Source organism: Diadema setosum, chromosome 17 (genome assembly GCF_964275005.1).
Source record: "Diadema setosum chromosome 17, eeDiaSeto1, whole genome shotgun sequence".
NCBI lineage: Eukaryota > Metazoa > Echinodermata > Echinoidea > Diadematoida > Diadematidae > Diadema > Diadema setosum.
Genome location: NC_092701.1, coordinates 6,075,362 through 6,093,638, shown reverse-complemented (window position 1 = coordinate 6,093,638; position 18,277 = coordinate 6,075,362). Strand labels below are relative to the sequence as shown.

Below are 18,277 nucleotides of genomic sequence, written 5' to 3'. Positions count from 1 at the left end.
ATTTTTTGAAAGTATTTTCATTGAGATAAAAGTACCAAATAAAGGAAATGTAATTGTTGGAGAAATTTATAGGCCACCAAACTCTAATCTTTCTGAATTCGGTGAATTAATCCACGGTATTTTGTCGAATAACTATTTCAAGAATAAATCATGTTTTCTTATGGGTGATTTTAATTTAAATCTTTTGAATTATGATAATCATAATTGTCAAGAGTTTCTTAATCAACTGTTGTCTAAGTCTTTTATTCCTCTCATAAGAAGACCTACAAGAATCACCGACCTCTCTTCTACTTTAATAGATAATATATTTGTTAACAAGTCATTTTCTGATATTTCATCTGGTATTGTTGTTACGGGTATCTCTGATCATTTTCCTGTGTATGCACTTATTGGTAGTATCCACCCTCTTGCTGACAGTGTGCAAAAACATTCCGGTTTTCGTGTTATGTCAGACTCGAACATGAATAGTTTTAGAGAAAGGTTGAAACACGTTGATTGGTCGATTGTATATAATCAAAATGACGTAAATTTATCTTTTGATATTTTTATAGATATTTGGATAACTCAGCTTAATATTGCTATCCCTTGTTGTAAATTCTCTAACTCAAATCATAAAAAAGTACCCCGGCAGCCATGGGTTACAAAATCACTTTTAAAATCAATCAATAAAAAAAATAAACTTTATCATAAATATCGCAAAGTGCCCATAGTTACAAATAAGTCCAGATATACTCAGTATCGTAATATCCTCACTTCCGCATCACAGTCAGCCAAACGGATGTATTTTATGAATCAATTCGACAAATGTAAATTTGATGTGAAGGGTACGTGGAGGGTGATAAACCGAGCGTTGAAACGTAATACTCATAATAACGTGCATAGTTATATTCAAGAGGATGATGTTCCTATTGATGACCCCATAGATATAGCTGAAGTTTTTAATGATTTTTTTTTTTGTAAACATTGGGCCAAATCTGGCTGATAAAATTCCTGAAGCGCAGCGAGAATTTCACTCTTTTCTGGGTAGTAGGAATATGGAATCTTCATTTTTTGTCCCGATTGTCGAAGATGAAATGATAAAGATTGTTGATAAGTTAAATAATAAAAAAAGTTCGGGATATGACGGAATCACAAACTTCTTGGTAAAAAATGTAATTCATGAAATAATTTCGCCTCTTACTTATATTTTCAATCAATCTTTATCTACTGGCAAAGTTCCTCAAAAAATGAAAGTAGCCAGAGTTGTTCCCATTTTTAAAAAAGGGCGAAAAGACCTTGTCAATAATTATCGCCCCATTTCTCTTTTAACTTCTTTTTCAAAGATACTTGAAAGACTTGTGTATAAACGCACCCTTAATTTTTTTCTTCAGGCAAAAATATTTACTGAATCTCAATTTGGATTTCGGAAAAAACATAGTACAACTCACGCATTACTCAAGTTTATTGATAAGATATCTCATGCTATAGATGATGTTTCTCACACTGTCGGTGTTTTCCTTGACTTCTCCAAGGCGTTTGATACAATAGACCATGACATTTACTTTATAAGTTAAATCATTACGGAATTCGGGGAAGGGCGCTAGAATGGTTCACTGATTATTTAACGAATAGAAAACAAATTTGTAAGTATTCACGGTCACGATTCCCAACCAAAACTGATTTCTTGTGGTGTTCCACAGGGTTCCTTGTTAGGCCCACTTCTCTTTATTTTATATATTAATGATATCCAGAACTCCTCTAAGATTCTCTCCTTCGTTTGCTTTGCAGATGATACAAACTTGTTCTTCTCTCATCAAAATCCTGATGCGCTTATAAACATAATAAATAAAGAACTTGTTTCTGTCCAATCTTGGATTTTTGCGAACAAACTATCCTTAAACATTGATAAAACTCAGTATATGTTATTCAGTAATTCGCTACCTGTGTTACCTCTCTCTGTCAAGATAAACAACATTGATCTGTCACAGGTCAACAATACAAAATTTTTGGGTCTTCATATCGATAGTGATTTATCTTGGAGAACCCATGTTAATTATGTAAGCAGAATTATTGCTAGAAATACCGGGTTCTTAACAAACTTTAATAGCTATTGTTTTCCAAGTAATATTCTACAGAGCATATATTCAACTTTGATATCTCCCTATCTCAACTATGGGATTCTGGCGTGGGGAAATGCTTCTAAAAACCTTATCGATTCGTTATTTCTTGTACAAAAACGAGCTGTTAGAATTGTTAACCACACTGGATATTTATCCCACACGAACGAACTTTTTGTTAGTAATAACATTTTGAAAATTCCCGAGTTATTTTATTACAACGTCGGCCTGTTTATGTTTCAATTTTCCCAAATGTTTACAAGAAATTATACAGTTCGTGATTATCCAACTCGTCAACGTTACGCATATCACCTTCCACGTACCCGAACATGTTTCGCGAAAAAAAAAAAACAAAAAACATTATGTTCGCTGGGCCCAAATATTGGAACGAACTCCCTATGGACATGATGGAACTTGTACGTTGTACCACTGTAACCTCATTCAAACGAAAACTGAAGCAATATCTTCTTAGCAGCTACATTGTACGGCATGCATAGTGTATAGTTCTTGTTGTTCTTTACATGTTACCCCTTTCTATCCCACCTTAGTCCTGCGGGATCCTAACCAGTGGCGGATCTACAGGGGGGGTTTAGGGGGTTTAAACCCCCCTCTTGGGCTGCCAAGTAAAAAAAAAAAATAAGAACATACAAACAAACAACAACTAAGTAGTCAATTATTTGAAGACCAAAATCAACAATAAAGGCACTTTTCTTGCGTAAAACGCTGTCTATTTTAAAACTGAATATGCAAAATTGTCGCCCCTAACGGGGCGAAAATTATAATACACTATCAATATACATTATCATATCTTTATATACTAATATTTACTTTATGAGTAAATTTAGTGTATAGATGGTAGCCTCGCGTCCTCGAGTGTGCCCCGTGGAACATACCTTTAGTAAAGCCTACTTTTTTTCTTTTCTTCGATGCTTTCTTGTAATACAAGAATAATTTTTATTGCTCAAACAATGCGATTACGTTTTAGCTTTTAATGAATACATTTCAGACGAATGGCAAAGTGAGAGTGGCTCGCTCGCTCTGTCCATACTTATAATAGAATGAATAGTTTGCATAATTTATGATCATAGTCCTTCGCGGGGATTTTTTTTACTGTGTTTAGTTCCCTAGGAATTTGATTTAAATGCTCTAGAAACGCGACTTTTATACTCTGTTTTTACAAAAAGTCCCTATGCGTGGGACATGGGAAGAGGTATATCCCCCTCCCACACCCTCCCCCGCTCTGTCGCTTCGCTCTCGCCGCGGATCTCACACCGTCTCATGAAATAATGTTATACCCCCGTATAATCATAGTCATTTGCAAATGATTCTATCCTCTTTTTAATTTCCTGGAAATTTGCTTTTAAATGCTCTATAAACGCGACTTTTGTACTCCCCCTCCCCCCGCTTGGTCGCTTCGCTCCCTCGCCGAGGATCTCAAACCATCACGTCAATGTGCCCATCCCCGTCGAAATTTTGCCCCCCCCCCCCAAACCAGACATGTTCCACCGCGCTTGGGGCGCGGGTGGGGCTGCACCAACCCCCCCCCCTGCCCCCCCCCCCCCAAAAAAAATATATATATATATATATATATATATACATTGTATATATGTTTGGCAAAAAAAGAGAGAGAGAGAGGGAAAATAGAGCATGCAAAGTAATTAATATGCTTAAAATTGCAAGCTGGCAATCCTAAAAATTGAAAATCTCCCTACTGTGGGAGGGGGGATACCCCCCTCCCACACCCTCCCCCCCCCACTCGCTTTGCTCTCACTCACTTTGCAATACCCAGCTCAACCCTTAAACCCCCTCCTTGGAAAAAAGCTAGATCCGCCCCTGCTAACCATGAACACTATTTTTGAACAGTCTGCCCTCTTGCGCTGTTCATGCACCTATTGTTCCACTCGGTTATCGAAATTCTCGCGCGTGACAGCTGTCGGTTACTATGGTCACACGGAATGCTTGGTTTTAGGACCCATGCTGGAATGTTACTCCTGAGCTTTCGGTATTGTTTACATTCACGACAAATCTCATTATTCCACCTTCTACTTATGTATTTATGACATACAGTTACGCCATTTTCTATACCCTGCAACACACCCCTTGAATCTCTGCAGTTGTTGTTCACTGCTGCAACATGTGACCTTTCTGTTTTCTGTATTTTTATTTAATTATAATAATTATTTTTTATTGGATTTTTGTTTTGATTGTTTTAATCGGTTTCCCCAGATATAGTTGGTCTTAAAAAACATCCGTACTTTAAACTTCCCCTAATCTGATTACTCACGGGACCTGCGGCTGTACAAGCTAATGCTTTTACGCAGGCCAGATCATATTTTTTTCGCATTGTGACCACAGTTTGATTCGCATGCATACAGACGTCGTGTTTATACCAAATCAAACTTCTGTACATTCTGATGAAGTCTCATCTAAATTATGTTTTGTATAATTTTTGTATTTATATACTTTTATTGTGATATATGTGAGAAATATGAAAATAAATTGAAATTGAAATGAAAATATCGGAAATTAACGTCTATAGACCTGGATTCATTGAAAGATGACCTAAGTTCATCCAGACTTTGCACTGACACTCCGAAGCATCTACATGAACTTGTTGACTGCTATAACGCAACCTTGTCACAAGCCTTGGATGATCACGCTCCTCTCTTGACAAAGAAAATCTCATCACACAGTCTTGTTCCTTGGTACAACAATGATGTGAAGACAGCTAAAAGGCTCAAGAGACGAGCTGAGCGTAAATGGAGGCGCACACGTTCTGACACTGATCTTGCTGAATATAAGGAGAAGAGAACATGCGCGAATAATGTGATGAGCGCTGCACGGCACGACTTCTACACATCAGTCATTGACAAGCACAAGTCCAACCCACGTGAACTGTTCCTGTGCACAAATAAGCTACTCGGACGTAAACAAGATGTTCCGCTTCCTTCCAATCCTGACACTGTAGCTCTAGCAAACGACTTTGGGAGTTTCTTCATGCAGAAAATTGAATCAATTCGTCTGAAAATTGATGAACTCACTCCAGATGGATGTCCCACTACACCTCCATCCATGTCAAGCTCTGTGTCTTCATGTCCTCCTGATGACATTGTGCTTGACCACTTCTCCACCTTATCGGTCACATATGTCAAGGCCCTTGTTTTGAGGTGTGGAAAAAAGTCTTGCCAGTGTGATCCAATGCCTTCTCAACTTATGAGTTGTCTGGACCCACTTCTTCCAGTCTTGAGAGATGTCATTAACTTATCCCTACAGTCTGGAACATTCACTGAAGACTGGAAAGAGGCCTTCATTACACCCCTGTTAAAGAGACATGGATTGGAGTGTGACTTCAAGAACTACCGTCCGATTAGCAATCTGAACTTCCTGTCCAAACTGGTCGAGAGTGCTGTTTGTGACCAGCTTCAGCATCACATGGGCAAGCATTCTCTGTTTCCTCTCTTCCAGTCTGTGTACAGAAAAAATCGTAGCACTGAAACTGCTTTGTTGAAAATCAAGAATGACATTCTCCTCAACATGAACTCGCAACAGGTCACTCTACTTGTGTTGTTGGACCTGAGCTCCGCTTTTGACACCGTCGACCACAAAACTCTTCTCAGACGTTTGCACACCAAGATAGGGCTTTCCGGACATACACTGGAATGGTTTCAGTCATACCTGCTTGGTAGGAGTCAACGAGTAACCATCTGTGGCTCTCAGTCTGAGAGGTTTGATCTGCACTGTGGTGTCCCACAAGGATCCTGTTTGGGTCCCCTCTTGTTCTCCATCTATACATCTGACCTGTTTGATGTCCTAGAAAAAAACATCTCCCGCGCGCCCACTGCTATGCTAATGATACTCAAGTTTACTTTTCATTCAGGCCTGATGGCAATGTTAGTGAAAGAGAAGCTGTAGAAGTGATGGAGTGCTGTCTCAGGGATATTCGTACTTGGATGGCAACAAACAGATTGCTAATCAACGATGATAAGACCGAGTTCCTCATCATTGGCACACGGTGACAACTCCAAAAGATCAACATTCCTAACATCACGATTGGCAACGCTAATATTGTTCCTGCATCTCATGTCAAGAATTTGGGTTGTATCTTCGATTCAGCCTTGGACGTGGATCAGCATGTCCTAATGACATGTAAGGCAGCCTTTTACCATCTGCACAACATCCGTCGAATTCACAAATATCTGGACCAGAGATCATTACTCATCATCATTCATGCCTTCATCACCATCCGCCTCGACTACTGTAATGGCCTGCTCTACGGTGCCACTGCTACCCAAATTGAGAAATTACAGCGGGTTCAGAATGCAGCTGCCAGACTTGCCACAGGCCCATCTGCATCTGCATCTCGTTCTCACCATTGGCATTGATTGCACAGTCGTCGGCAAACAAGAAGTCTCTGATGACGGTCTCCTTCACCTTCGTGATGGCCTTCAAGCGCCTAAGATTAAAGAGCTTTCCATCCGACCTGTACCTAATGTTGATGCCAGGTTCGCAGTCTTTGAAGGCGTCTGAGAGCATTGCCGAGAACGTCATGCTGAATAGTGTCGGGGCCAGGACACAACCCTGCTTGACTCCATTTGCCACTGGAAAGGCATTGGAGGGTTCACCATTATCAAGAACTTTGGCAGTCATCCCATCGTGAAACTGGCGGACAATTGTGATGAACTTCCGTGGGCAGCCAAACTTTCCCATAATTTTCCAGAGTCCCTCACGACTAACCGTGTCGAAGGCCTTGGTCAGATCGACAAAGGTTGTGCATAGGTCACGATGCTGCTCAATGCACTTCTCCTGAAGCTGGCGGGCAGCAAATATCATGTCAGTGGTCCCTCGACCTGCACGGAAGCCGCATTGACTTTTAGGGAGATGACCCTGCTCCAGATCTTCCAGTTAGCGATTGAGGAGGACTCGGGCCAGGATCTTGCCTGCTATAGACAGGAGGGAGATGCCTCGATGGTTGCCACAAGCCTGGCGATTTCCTTTCAATATGTAGATGTGAACAACTGTAGCATCTCTGAATTCTTGTGGTAACTGTTCTTTGCTCCACATGGACTGGTACAGCTTGGTGAGCTAATGAGGGTGATTGGGCCACCCTTTTTGTACACTTCAGCAGGGATGGAATCAGAGCCTGGGGCTTTCCCACTAGACAGCTGTGTGATGGCTGTGTCGATTTCCTTCTTTGAAGGGGCACATCAAGCTTGTGATTTATGGGCACCTGGGGGAGGCGATTGATGGCTTCATTGTTGATCTGGGCTGGTTTCTAGAATCAGCTTCTTCTCTGTGAGCAGCGTAGAACCATCAGCACTGAGAATTGGGGATGATCCGGACGGTTTTGGCCCATAGACTGCTTTCAGGGCGTCATAGAAGATCTTCATGTCGTTTCTGTCGGCAAAGCTTTGGATCTCATCGGCCTTGGCACTAAGCCAGGAGTATTTCATGTGGCGTAGTTTTGCTTGGACCTTGCTGCGGGCCTTGGTGAATGCAGCCTTCTTAGCCATGTTGGAGGGATCATTCTGATGTAGACGTAGAAGGTTGTGTTTTGTATCTAAGAGTTCCTGAATTTCTGTGTCGTTTTCATCAAACCAGTCTTGATGGTACCTAGTGGCTGGACCAAGGCATTCAAGGGCGACAGAGTGAGCAGCATCCCTAAAGGTTGCCCACTGATCCTCAATGCTAGACTGGTTTAGCTGAAGATCTGCTAGGTGGTTATGCATGTGTTCTTGGAAGTCTTGGAGCTTCTTGGGGTCTTTGAGATTGTGACATTCAGTCTCTTTTTTACTTTCTGGCCCTGTGGCCTTCTCTTGGGCTGAATTAGGAGGTTCATCTTTGAGATGATAAGGCGATGATCCGTCCAGCAGTCAGCACCACACATGGCCTTAGTCACTCTCACGTCCTGCCTGTCCCTCGCCCTGACGATCACATAGTCAATAAGATGCCAGTGCTTCGAACGAGGGTGCATCCATGAAGTCTTGTTCCAAGTCGGTAGTCGAAACATGGTGTTGGTGATTACTAGGTTATGAGAGGAGGAAAATCTGAGGAGGAGGTGCCCGTTACTGTTACAGTTTCCAATGCCATGTTTTCCTACTACATTGTGCCAGGCATGATAGTCGGCCCCTACTCGAGCATTGAAATCACCAAGGATGATGAGCTTCTCAGACTTTGAAGAAGCAATGAGAGAATCAAGTTCCTCATAAAATTTGTCCTTGACCTCATCAGGGTTTGTCATGATCGGAGCGTAGGCACTAATGATGGTTGCACTTGTCTTCTTTCCAAGTGGGAGATGCATTGACATCAGACGGTCATTGAGTCCCACAGGGATGCTTGCCAGTTTCTGCACGTGGATGGATTTGACAGCAAATCCAACACCAGCCTCTCTTCTCTCTTTACTGCTACGTCCGCTCCAGTAGAATGTGCAGCCACCATCAATTTCAGTGAGCTAACCTCTCTCTGCTAACCGTGTTTCGCTAAGAGCAGCTATGTCAACATTGTAGCGAGCCAGTTCTCTGGCGACCAGCGCAGTGCGTCTCTCTGGCCTGTTTGCTTTCGTGTCATCAAGTAGAGTTCTCACATTCCATGATGCTAGGGTGAGCGCTTTTGTTTTCATTTTCCTTGTGTTTCGACCGCTAGAGGGGGATCCCCGCCAGCCGCGGTATGCTGGCCAGGGTAAGATGAGGCAGGCTATGTTTAGGGCACCTTTTCTAGCCCCGTCCTCTTGCTGAGGAGGCAAGCAGAGCGATCCTCAAGAGGGCTGCTCGGTCGCTCAGAAGGCTGCCGAACTCCACTGCTGCCTCGGTCCAGTGAAGAGCGACCACATGTCCTGAGCCGCCTGTGTGTAGGTTTACGACTACAGCTCCCAGTGTATCCGCACCTGCTGCTATATACGCGCGCTATATAGTGGGATATTGACATATCACTGTGAAACTCCATTGGCACTTTCAGTGTATCATGTTAACTTCGTTGCCTTTATGACGTTTCTATTATTGCTATTATTGTCTCATGATCTTTTTGTGCAGAGCGCGCAATCCTAGTGTGGCGTCTTATCTATTATGACGTAGAGTTTAACACTCATAAGCGCACAACATGCGTTTGTTGTAACAAGAGTTGTCATCTATTATTTTTTTTTGTTTTGGTTACACATATTGCGCGCGCTAGCTGGGTAGTAGCACCTCACTCTTAATAATTATTGTGAAAATTCGCATTGTCATCCCTGAAGAAGAGGAAGGATCCTCGAAAATTCGGATTATTCATTAAATCAAGATTGGCTATTAATGCATTCCCTGCATTCTTCTGTTGTGACTTTATCATTGCTATATATATATATATATATATATATATAATTATTTACTGTTTGTAAAAGTCTTATCATTACAGGTTTAAAAAATGGAGAAAAAAAAAGCAAAATCTTCCTCGTTCTATGGGGGTAGGGGTGGCGTATTTCCCTTTATATACCTCATAAGTGAGATTCGTATCACTGATTGGTCAAAAGTATATCACGTGACAAGGTGTAGTCCCGTCTATCTCGCCTTAGGGTTTTCATGTAAGTAATAGAAAGGCAAAACCCTCGTGATAGAAAGGCAAAACCCTCGTGATAGAATTCGTAAACCCTCCGCGACTTTTGTACACATAACAAGTACACTAGACTTCGCGCGCGGTGTCCGCAACCCCTCCAAGGACGTTCACTGCGCGCATCGTATAAACACAGGCAAAATCATCGCACTAGCGCACAGCAGGCATGTTTCAACGTGGCAGGGTGATCGAGCGCTCCCCCGTGATTTGAAGTGAGCTGGATCAAAGATCGTACACTTTGTCTTAGGATTTCTTAGGATCCCGAAGCAGAGACAAATCTCAGCATGTTGGAAATATCGAATTAAAACACGAGCGACGGGAAACTGGATGTATACTGTAATCTTCTGCCAAGATTTTATGCAGGAGCTCGCCGAAGGCCGTGTGACTTTAACTGTGAGTGAGTACCGTGCGTACTGGGTAGTCTACGAAATGTACGAAAACCATGCAAGCAAGCGCAGGCTGTGGCCTGAAAATTTGATAGGGCTAACGTTTAGGCATAACAGTTAGAATTTACTTCGTATTTGCCTAGCCCTAGATCTTGGTTAAGTCTTAAACGATGAGGTATATAAAACAAATATTAACTGCTCTGTATTCGGATGGTGGTGGAAATTATCACTCCCTCGGTGCTTTTCATACCGACCCTTCCATCACCCCTCGGCTAACGCCTCGGGGTGATAGAAGGGTCGGTCTGAAAAACACCTCGGGAATGATAATTTCCACCATCATCCTCATGAGCAGTCAATTTTTGTATACTAACACCCTCTCCCCGCACTTTTTTTTTCCGACAATTAGTTTATAGATATTTTTTTTCCACCATGATTCTACATTTCAGGTCTGAAAATGCAATATGCCCCTCGTGTGGGAGGTATCACCAAGATGAGTCTTGCTTTAAAAAAAAATCGAACGTTTAGCCCAAGGTGTGAACCTGCCAGATCTCTGAATTTCAAGTCTAAAAACGCAAAAATATCCCCATGTGTTAGGGATATCCCCCTCTACACATTGACATTAGAGGCCAAATAGATATGGACCTATAATTCTCAATTTCGTCACGATCACGACTATGGGACTGGGACTAACTCAAGTATGTTTACTTGCTTGTCTGTCTGAGTTTATTGGTTGATTTCCTTTTTCCAAACTACAATTTTTGATTTTCTTTTTCATTATTTTCATTACTTGTTCCCACTAAGCTCCATTGCATAATGTGGTGAAATAAAATCGTTTCGTGAAATCCATGATGTCACCTTTAATTTCACAGTTAGGTTCCAGATTTTCATCTATTTTCAACCCTCTGTACAAAACTTTCACTTTGCACAGGGGTCAATGGGTGTGTATAGGGTGTGTGGTTAACACCCTGAGAATGGTTCTGAACAATGGCCAGGGATTAAATGCTTCATTATTTATTCATGAGACATTTCACTATCACAACTAGTCTTTATTCAGCCTCTGGCAGTATCTATGTAAAGTCAAACGCCTGCCGATAATGTCGTTGAGTCGCGACAGTGCTCTCCCTACTTCTAAAACACGAAATTGCAATGAATGCCTTCTGTTCTGCCGTGAACATGGTGACAGGAAGCAGAGGAAATCAATTAGAGTATACACTTGTGTATATGGAGGCTTAAATAAATCTACTGTGAAACAAATCGCCCCAATAAAAAATGCTGCTGAACTCTTTACCAAAAATGATCTCTTTTTATTGAAAAAGCGGCAAATTTGTCAGACTGTTAGTAGACAGTTGTATTAAAGTTAAGAACTTTAGATCATTAGTTTATGCTTATTTATATCCCAAATTTATGTGAAGTAAAATTTGAAAACGATTGCCAGCTGGAATGAAATGTGGTGTTTGCAAGCACATGGAAACATGTGCTTACTTTTTCCGTGTGCATGTATTTTACCCTTATCGTACATGAATTCAGACTAGCAGTGCCCAGGGCAATCCACATGAATTATTGATTAAGCGTTCATGTGCCTGGGAGCAGGAGACTGACGCCTAGTCAACAGGTGGTTCAGGCATATCCATTGTTCAGGGCCATTGTCAGCACACACTCACATACACATCATTGGTTCCTGTGCAAAGTTCAATTTTTGTACAGAGGGTTAAAATTTGACCAAAATCTGAAACCTTACGGTACTTCAAAATCAATGTTAGATTTAATGAAGCTGATTAATGCTTTCACATTCAAATCACGTTCAACAAAATTGTACACTATTCATCTATTAATCATATCAATGACAGTTTTATCGGATGAATGGTTTTTGAACTATTAATTATCAAACTGGGAAATGTTTTTTGAAACACGTAGTATAAATGTAAAGGGATTAAGATACTGCTAGTCTTGCGTCATTTGATTTTCCAATGTTGTACTCATGTGTGTTGTGTGCCCTAAATTTCTGACAAGACTGTCCTGCTGCATCGATTTTACCATCTAAACGGAGAAGGGCCCTATAGAAAATGCTTTCTAATATAGCGGGAAGAAAAGTAAGTATATTATGAATTGAATCGTTCTTTTTTTTTTTTTCTTCTTTCCTCTGCTTTAGATCCATACGTTTGCTTTGGTATTTGATGGATATCGGGTCTCAAACCAAGACGCAGAAGACCTGGCCAAGTTTCTGTGTCGTATGCCCAGTCTCGAGCGGGCATATATCAATTCCAAATATCAACTGCCCGGGAGATTCTTTACGTCAATTGCTGAACAGGACAAACACTGTGACGTAAATAGTATAATCAACTCCGATGTGTTTGCTAATGCATGAGTGAATGGAAAATAGTATTACATTGTCTAAGCACAACTAATTGCATAAGTGTAATCTTTAAAAAGACCATAACAGTATTGATATGAAGTGACAAACACTAACAAAACAACTGCTCAAAATAGTCACTTCGTCTTTGCACATAATCCTGTAATCGATCCCAGCCTCTTGATTGGAAGAGAACTGATCAAAGAACAATTATATGTTCAATGTTGCATTGAAGCAATTAATCTTCACCAACAGAAGAATACATTTATCGTGATGTGTAAACGGTACATAACTGTATACTATTATATAATTATATTTCATTTGCTAAGTTTCATTTTCATATTGTGTACGTGCTACAGCTGGAGAACATAACCGTCAATGGAAGGCCCTTAAACGAGCAGGTCAGTGACTACTAATGAAGCACTATACTCATTTTCGGCCAGCTCTCATGCACGAAGTTAAGTTGATCTTAAATTCTCCAGTGGAATTCGGTATAACGGGAGTGCACTGGGAATTCTTTTCTCTGTGTGTTGGAGCTCGATCCCTTCTCTGTTTCTTCTCATTTTAATTCAACTGCTTCTCTGGAAACTTTTCCTTCTTCAATACATGCCCATTACAGACTTCTTCCGTTATTTTATCCCTTTTGTTTCAATATATCCTGAATGTGACTGCGTATAGCACTTTTCAGATTTGTTTTGTTTTGTTTTGTTTTGTTTTTTTTGTTTGGTCGCAGTATGTTCAGGCTACGTAGGGAATGGGAGAAAATCGTCGTGAAGATAAAAATAAAATAAAAACGTATTAAGGCATTAAATATCATGACAATTACAGCGAACGTCCGTGATGGAGACCAAATCTGGATGTGTTCTGTTTGAGATTGCAGCTACCATACTCAAAAGATGAACACTTGGAGCATCTGACACCAAAAAGTGGCACTGTTCCTCTTTCTCCTACTATGTAATCCATGGACTTATTCTACCATCGAACATCCGTGACCAAAACGTTTTCCTTTTGTTATTACAGGTAAATTGAGTGCTGAACGTTATTCACTTTTGGGTATGAGTGACCCGGTGATTTGGTCATATTTTCAAGTAACATTAACTTAATGTACAGTGAGACATTTGTAGTTATCAGAAATTTCCTTTCTCGGACGGAACGTACGTGAGCGAAACTTTCAGAACCTGTAACAGTGCCAATTGTCTTCAAAACCTCATTAGAAAGAAATTTAAACGCACAGAAATTACAGATTACGCAAAATTCCATTTTCCTATAACTTGGTTTTCAGTGTTAAGCTGTTTTTGTATAATCAGAAGGGAATCAAGCGTAAAATTGTGAGTAAATTTTCAATTGTTTGTTCATCATGATCACATACCGCCTTGAAAATTCTGAAACTACTGCTCTAAACTCATTGTGTACTTTGTAAAACTTTATTTGTCGCTATTGGAGCCAAAAGTTATAAAGAATACAGGACACTTTCGGGACAGGTAATCCCTATCGGTCGGATTGCATACGTCACGGACGTTCGTTCTACTGCTATGATAGGGTCATGTTCCAGGACGGATAACTAATCGGCAGAGAGTTCCTAGCCTTCCTAACAGGGTCATCCCACGAGACCGACACCCACAGGTCATACGGTCCACGAGACCGACATCAATAATAGGTTCATGAGTCATACAGCCCACTAGTTAAACAGTTCAGGAGTCATACAGCCCATGAGTTCAACACTACGCACAAAAGGCTCATGAGACCGACACTAAGGAAACACATCCCAATAGACCGACACTAAGCAATAAAGGCTCACGAGACCGACACTAAGCAAAGAAAGCCCACGAGACCGACAATAGGCAAAGAAGGCCCACGAGACCGACAATAAGCAAAAAAGGCTCACGAGACCGACAAAAGGCAAAGAAAGCCCGCGAGACCGACAGTAGGCAAAGAAGGCACACGAGACCGAAAGGATAAACAGCGCCATCTACATGTCAATTACCTGTACAGGGTGCTCCATGGACGGAAAAATGACATACTGGCGGGTGCAATTTCTTCACGCTATCAAGTGAAAGATGGTTACCATCTACATATGAACGACATCAAACATGTATTTCTACATATTTCTAGGGGGCAGGTCTGTCAGGGAGCGACATTGTTATCAATCAGAAAAAAAGAATGGCTTCATGCCCCCCTCCCTTCTCCCCCCCCCCTCCAAAAAAAGGAGGAAAAAAACACAAATGAATCAATAAAATACATGTTTAATACGAGTGAAAATAATGCAAATTGCATAAGAAATTGCCTTCTAAACTTTTCCACTTGTTCATTCGTTAGTTCTATAAGAGAGTTAAGTCTTAAATAAAAGAATACATGCAAAACATGCAAAATGATTCATTGATTTTGTATATATTATATAGAACCTATATGAGGAATTGTCATTTTTTAATCATTTACTGCCATTACATTTCGTGACATTTTTTACCTTGATAATCTGATTCGTCAAGCCAATGGAGATTGACATCATAGTACAAAAGTATCTTATAAGATCCAAAAATCAGTGAAGTAGCTAAAACCACTTATCTCTCATCCATTCAATGTATTATATTTGCATTTAAAATCATTGTATATGCTTTATTTTCTTCTTGATTCGTTGACTTGTATTAAATTCTTGTCTGTACCCCACATTCTCATCATGTAATTTAAGTGATGATAGATTGCCAGTTCTGTGACGAGTTTTCCACAAGCAACCGCCTACAAGAAAAAAAAAAAAAACGTAATGATTTTGGTAGACACTTTGTTTTTGGAGATTAGATGGAATTGCACTAAGAATATTTCTTACAATCCGTTTTTTTTTTGTCTATTCAACCCCTATTAAGCATATTCGTATCATGCCGATTTTCACTCTATAAAATGTCTCCAGATGATCCCACTAGAATATAACAACAATCACCGAAGGCAGATCTCTCTCTCTCTCTCTCTATCTCGGGGGGGGGGGGGGAGTAGGAATATGTAAAAGAGGTCAAACGATTAACATGCAAACGAGGGTGTCTTGGAATCTTTAAGTTAACGTGGAAAGATCTGTTGCACTCGTTTACTGAATTTTGTTTATGTTTTTTTTTTCCACAAACACACACCCACGCAAACACAATTAAAGATCCTGATCATTTTGGGGGGTGGGGGGGGGGGGCAAGTGAAGGTGTAACCCCCTGGTAACTCTTCCTTATGCCATTATCAGGACACCCTATACAATTTATTGGTCTATAGGTGGCGCTGTTCATCCTGTCGGTCTCATGGGCCTTCTTTGCTTTGTGTCTGTCTTGTGAGCCTCTTTTGCGTAATGTCGGTCTCGTGAGCTTAATTTTATGCGTAGCGTCGGTCTCGTGGACCTTTTAAGTGTAGTGTCGGTGTCGTGGGCTTTGTTTGCTTAGTGTCAGTCTCATGCGCCTTTTGTGCGCAGTGTCGGTCTCGTGAGCCGTATAACTCCTGGGCTTATTTTACTTGATGTCGAACTCGTGGGCTTTATTTACTCAGTGTCGAACTCGTGGGCTGTATAACTGGTGGGCTGTATGACTTGTGAGCTGTATGACTCTTGGGCTGTATGACTTGTGAGCTGTATACCTTGTGGGCTGTGTGACTCGTGGGTGTCGGTCTCGTGACGTGCACCCTTCCTAACTCTTTCAAAAATGTGAAAATATATTGTCAATGCGAGTTATAAGAAATTTGACATCCTTACTACACATATATATATTGTTCAAGGGGGGGGGGGATTAGGAGGTGAATTTTCAGAGAAAATATTAATTGTTTGCTTGGTTTTCGGTGAATCGTATGGTCCAAAAACTGCGGACGAGCCTCAGTCCGCTCCAAACATGACATGCAGCTCCTCGGCTAAAGAGCCAAAGGTAAAATGTACCTTCACCATCAAAGCAAGATGGTGTCCCACTCGATACGGTTTTAATCATCACGAACGTTCTTTTTTTTCTCGGAGATCCGTCTAAAAATGTAATTTCGGTTCCCATTTGACAAGGGATGGACAGCAACTCAAAACAAACATATTATCGTGTGGCTAGATAGTTGATTTGGACAATATCGCCAATAACTTTAATGTGCTACGATCATTATTAGTAAATAGCGGAAGCACGTCCGTGACGAAAACTGAGTATAATTTTGCATAAAAGAATGTTACGTCCCATGTGTTACAGCCAGCAGAAGCACAATTTTTGAAGGATATGTTCATTAGATGAAACACCAACTTTTCGTATACATTACAGCTGGGACAACAAAGCAGAATTTGCAGCAGCGATAAAAATAAAAGCATCACGGACGTTCGTCTGTCTAGGGCTATGATATTTCAATTGTTCTCTGTAATTTTATACGTGTTCATAAAGTTCTTATAATTTTGTGGTACATACCCATGATATGTCAGATCCAGAACATGGTCAGATATTAGATGCCACGTACCATAAAAAAGGCACATCATTAGTTTGAAAAAAAAAAAAAATGTTGTAAAAATGGCGTTTTTACCGTATTTTTACGCTTTAAGTCCTTGTCAAATGAAAAATATCAGTCAAAAGTCAACCAAACCATACATTTCCTGAAAGGAAATCTACCAGGCTTTGAGATGACTTGAAAAAATCTGGTTTCTTAGATCATCCTGGCGTGTTCTAAGGGAAAGAATGTCATAAGGTGCGAAAATTGGCAATTGTACATCGTTCAAAATTCTCATCCATACATACACTCGCACACATACCACACTGTATACATAATCATGTTTCAGTGTGTGATGTGCGTGTTTGCGTGTGTATATGACATTGTGTTACATTTTCATCCGTAATAAAATTGCCTAACATGTCAGAAATTTATGTTCATAGAATGCCGTAAATTGAAGAAAGTTTCTAACGTTGGTGAATCAGGAAAGACAATTTATAAGCACCCCTTGACACGCAAGTCGTATATTCTACAAAGACATGATTGCAGGTTTGGATTTTTTTTTTTTTCATTTGATAGTCATAACTTTCAATTTTTTCCTTTCCACACACACACACACACACACACACACATACATACAAGCACATACAAACACATGTCAAGCTGCAGGATTTGAGAGAAGACACGGAGGAGGCCTCGGATCTGGGTTAAGAAAGTTTACCACCTGCCGGAACGAACCTGAAACTAGCGGAGACGGAATACTTTCGAACAGATGGCTTTCCTGGAAAACCAGGAAGGGCAAGATGACATGCGCAAGAAAAAGGAGAAAGACAAGCAGGGGTGTTTGTGATCAAACACACCAATGGATTTTCCCAGGGTGAGCGTCATGAAGAAGAATCACAACGTTCTATGGAGAAATTACTGAATCAACACCGATGAGGGTGAGAAACAAAAGAGGTAAAGGAAAGGGTGGGGAGAACATGAGTGAGGACGAAAAGGCACCGAAAGAGGGATATTTATTAAATAGACCAGGGAGCAGGAAGACAAGGAAGGGGAAAAAAGAGGAGAACCTGAAACAGAGTGAAAAAAAAACAACAACAACAACGCACACACTGAAAGAGGAATAGCACTTGATGGACGACGCCACAGCAAACCTTAAAATGTCTCATCAACCTAAACTGTTATTCTGCATGAAATCTCTTAAGGAAGTTATGGGCATGGTTAGGGATGAGAGTTCCAAATACAGGGGATAAACGCTATGCTCTAAAGTTACGACCATGTCTATTTGAGACATCTTTCATATGCCTGAGAGATACTTGTGGACGAGTCTTCATCGTGTCATTACTAACTTCGCTATTTATACGATGTGTTAATAAAAGTGAAATGCTGATATTTACTGATAACAGATTGTGCCGCCTTTGGTACTGTACCTGATTCTGAATTGTATAAATTCCTTCATC

General features: G+C 40.7%; 2 protein-coding genes and 1 long non-coding RNA gene across 3 annotated transcripts; 1 reads left to right on the top strand and 2 right to left on the bottom strand.

The window, feature by feature from the left end:
• Window positions 1-6,380: 6,380 nt before the first annotated feature.
• On the bottom strand, window positions 6,381-6,926 carry LOC140241129 (uncharacterized). The gene has a single exon (XM_072320893.1). It carries the CDS (start codon window positions 6,924-6,926, stop codon window positions 6,381-6,383), a length of 546 nt encoding a protein of 181 aa, XP_072176994.1.
• Window positions 6,927-7,806: 880 nt separating this feature from the next.
• LOC140241128 (craniofacial development protein 2-like) lies at window positions 7,807-8,334 on the bottom strand. Its single transcript, XM_072320892.1, has one exon. It carries the CDS (start codon window positions 8,332-8,334, stop codon window positions 7,807-7,809), a length of 528 nt encoding a protein of 175 aa, XP_072176993.1.
• A 4,012-nt stretch (window positions 8,335-12,346) lies between these two features.
• LOC140240454 (uncharacterized) lies at window positions 12,347-17,798 on the top strand. The gene is made up of 3 exons (XR_011902032.1): window positions 12,347-12,383; window positions 12,770-12,811; window positions 17,460-17,798. It is a non-coding gene; the product is annotated as an uncharacterized lncRNA (long non-coding RNA).
• Window positions 17,799-18,277: the final 479 nt, after the last annotated feature.